The sequence below is a fragment of the Apium graveolens genome, chromosome 9 (assembly GCF_009905375.1).
Source record: "Apium graveolens cultivar Ventura chromosome 9, ASM990537v1, whole genome shotgun sequence".
Classification (NCBI taxonomy): domain Eukaryota; kingdom Viridiplantae; phylum Streptophyta; class Magnoliopsida; order Apiales; family Apiaceae; genus Apium; species Apium graveolens.
The window spans coordinates 263,438,142-263,440,984 of NC_133655.1; the positions used below are offsets into that span (position 1 = coordinate 263,438,142).

The 2,843-nt window shown below is 40.3% G+C and overlaps 1 protein-coding gene across 1 annotated transcript; it reads right to left on the reverse strand.

Moving 5' to 3' along the window:
• Window positions 1-1,013: 1,013 nt before the first annotated feature.
• LOC141686251 (uncharacterized) lies at window positions 1,014-1,868 on the reverse strand. Its single transcript, XM_074491296.1, has one exon. It carries the CDS (start codon window positions 1,866-1,868, stop codon window positions 1,014-1,016), a length of 855 nt encoding a protein of 284 aa, XP_074347397.1.
• Between the last annotated feature and the right edge of the window lie 975 nt (window positions 1,869-2,843).

Here is a 2,843-nt window from a genome sequence, read left to right on the forward strand (position 1 = left end):
GAAACACCATTGAAACAGAATTCATAAGAGACCGTATAAACGCAAAGCACGATCCACTGAATCCATTTTTGACAAAAACCCATAGCCTGCATCCGTGCTTTTAAGTATGACCAATTAACCCTATCATAGGCTTTACTAATGTCCAATTTCAGAGCAACTTCACCCTCACTACCTCTACTCTTCCTTCTCATGTGATGAACAACCTCGAAAGCCACTAGCACATTGTCAGTTATGCTATGGCCCGGCACAAAGGCGGATTGGTTTTCAGAGATCAGATTAGGCAGTAGAATTTTCAACCGATTTGATAACACCTTAGCTAGAATCTTGTACAAGACATTGCACAAAGCTATAGGTCGTAAGTCTTTCATACAACAAGCATTCTCCTTCTTAGGAATAAGAACAACATTTGTATCATTTAGTTGTGCTGGAAAAGAAATAGTGTTTAGCCAAATCTTACAACATTCATAGACTTCACGCCCCAAAATAGACCAGAAATTTTGAAAAAAAGCTGGGTTCAAACCATCTGGACCTGAAGCTTTGTCAGGGTGCATTTGCTTGATTGCAGTTGAAAATTCTTCAAATGACAAATCTGCAACTAACATTTCGTTTTGCTCCTCCGTAACACGTTTATCAGCCTTACCTAGGTGGATTGAATCAACAGAATTGTTATTTGTGAACACAGAAGTATAATAATCTTTTACCATCCGACCCATATCCTCAAGGTTGCTCACTTTCTCTCCTGAATCAGTTTCAAGGAAAGGAAGAAAATTGGTTTTCCTCCTAGTTGATGCACTCGCATGGAAGAATTTTGTATTAGCATCTCCCTCAGTCAACCAAAACGTTTTCGCCCTTTGCTTCCAATATACTTCTTCATGAAGCAACAACTCGTTCAATCTTTCCTTCTCCATGAAATAATCTTTAATCCCCTCTTCATCAGTGCGATTAATAAACAACTGCAGTCTCTCCTTCTGTCTTTTAATCTTATCTCGGAATTTGTGAAAAAAATTCCTTCCCTACCGCGCCATAAAACTAGACACCGAAATAAGCTTGGGCAAAATATTTATAGTGGGAAGCTCTAGCCAAAAGTCTGAGACCTCTTTCCGGAAGTTCGGATCTTGAAGCCAAGTATTCTCGAACTTAAAACGAAACTGCTTTCTTGCCAGAGATATATTAAGCAAGTCAAGAAAAATTGGATCATGGTCGGAAGCTGGAACATGATCAACTAGCAACTTACAGAGCGGAAATAAGCTATGCCAAGAGCTAGTGGCAAATGCTCTGTCCAATCTTTCCCGAACCCAATTACTTTTTCCACGGCTTTTCTCCCATATGTACTTTCCTCCACTTAGGTCCAGTTCAGAAAGTATACAATCATCAATAGCTGCTCTAAATCCCTCCATTAAGCTTGGAGGATGAGGGACACTACCCCATTTGTCTGAAACATACAAAAGATCATTGAAATCTCCGATAATGCACCACGGAATTTGAGACAAGTCTGCTAACAACCGAATAAAATCCCATGATTGCTTACGTCTAGTTCTTTCAGGGAAGCCGTAAAAGCAAGAAAGACGCCACAAAGCTACATTATTCTCTATAAAGTTAACATCAATGTGATTCTGTGAGTATCCTGTTACTTCACAATTCACATTATGTTTCCAGAAAATAGCCAAACCACCACTACGACCTACTCTATCAACTGAAAAACACTGCGAGAAGCCAAATTTAACACGAAGCTCCTCAATTTTATTTGTATACGAAATAGTCTCAGAAAGAAATAAAAGATCGGGTTTACGTGACTTTAAAAGGTCACTAAGAACACGAACTGTCTGAGGGTTCCCCAACCCTTGACAGTTCCAGCTTAAGATATTCATTGGGGATGGCTAGCTTGCCTTGCAAGCGTAGCCAAAAATTCAGGAGAAGAATCTGCACAATCAACTTTAGAAAGATTAGATTCTGTAAAAAAAGATGTGTTGCCACCTTCAGTTTCCATATACTCATTTTCATTTAGCCCACGTCTTCTTTTCCTTTCATCGATATTAAGCCCATGTAACTCCTCATCAGTAGGCCCATTGGGTGAGCTAGAATTTATATTTGCCGTCAAGATATTTGAATTTTCAATCAGTTGATCATTCCCCGAAAAAATTGCCCCAGAATGAGCCTTACCCCTAAAATCTCGCCCCTGGTTTCCTATCCCCATCTTTACGGATGATGCACTTCCCGTAAAATGCTGATTGCAGTTAGCATTCCCGTGATTGGTGCCCCAATCCACGTCACGTTCATCTCTGAGCCACCTACTCCGTTCTTGACCCGCCACCCTGCGCGGCGGAGCTTTAAGCCAGTTCCCCCATTCTCTGACAGCATCGTTGCAACTTAAGCTCATCTTTTTGTTGCAGAATCTCTCAGTGTGGGTCACCATGCCACAGACAAAACATAGTTCACCTAATCTTTCGTATTTACATTGTATAATGCACTCAGTACCATTCTTTCGACATATTTTCTTCTTCCTTTTCAACGACTTCCTGACATCCACTAAGATTTTAATCCGCATACATTCACGCCAAATGCTTGAGTTGTTGTTTGGATCATACGAAATGAACGTACCAAAGAAATCTCCCAGTTGTTTACCTACTTGTTCAGTCATGAATCCTCCCGGCAACCTATATAGTTGAATCCAGAAGGGAATGGTAACCAAAGGCACTTCCAGAGGATCTTCATCTTTCCTGATTATGTTGGTAATCAACATAGCTCCGTCAAATGACCAAGGACCTCCATTAACCACCCACTGCATATCATCCATATGATAGAACTGAAAGAGAAAAAATCCAGTTTCAACTCCTTTATGTTGA

Excerpts from the sequence above, each read along its gene's own strand:
- LOC141686251 (XM_074491296.1), bottom strand. The coding sequence starts at position 1,868 with ATGAATATCTTAAGCTGGAACTGTCAAGGGTTGGGGAACCCTCAGACA.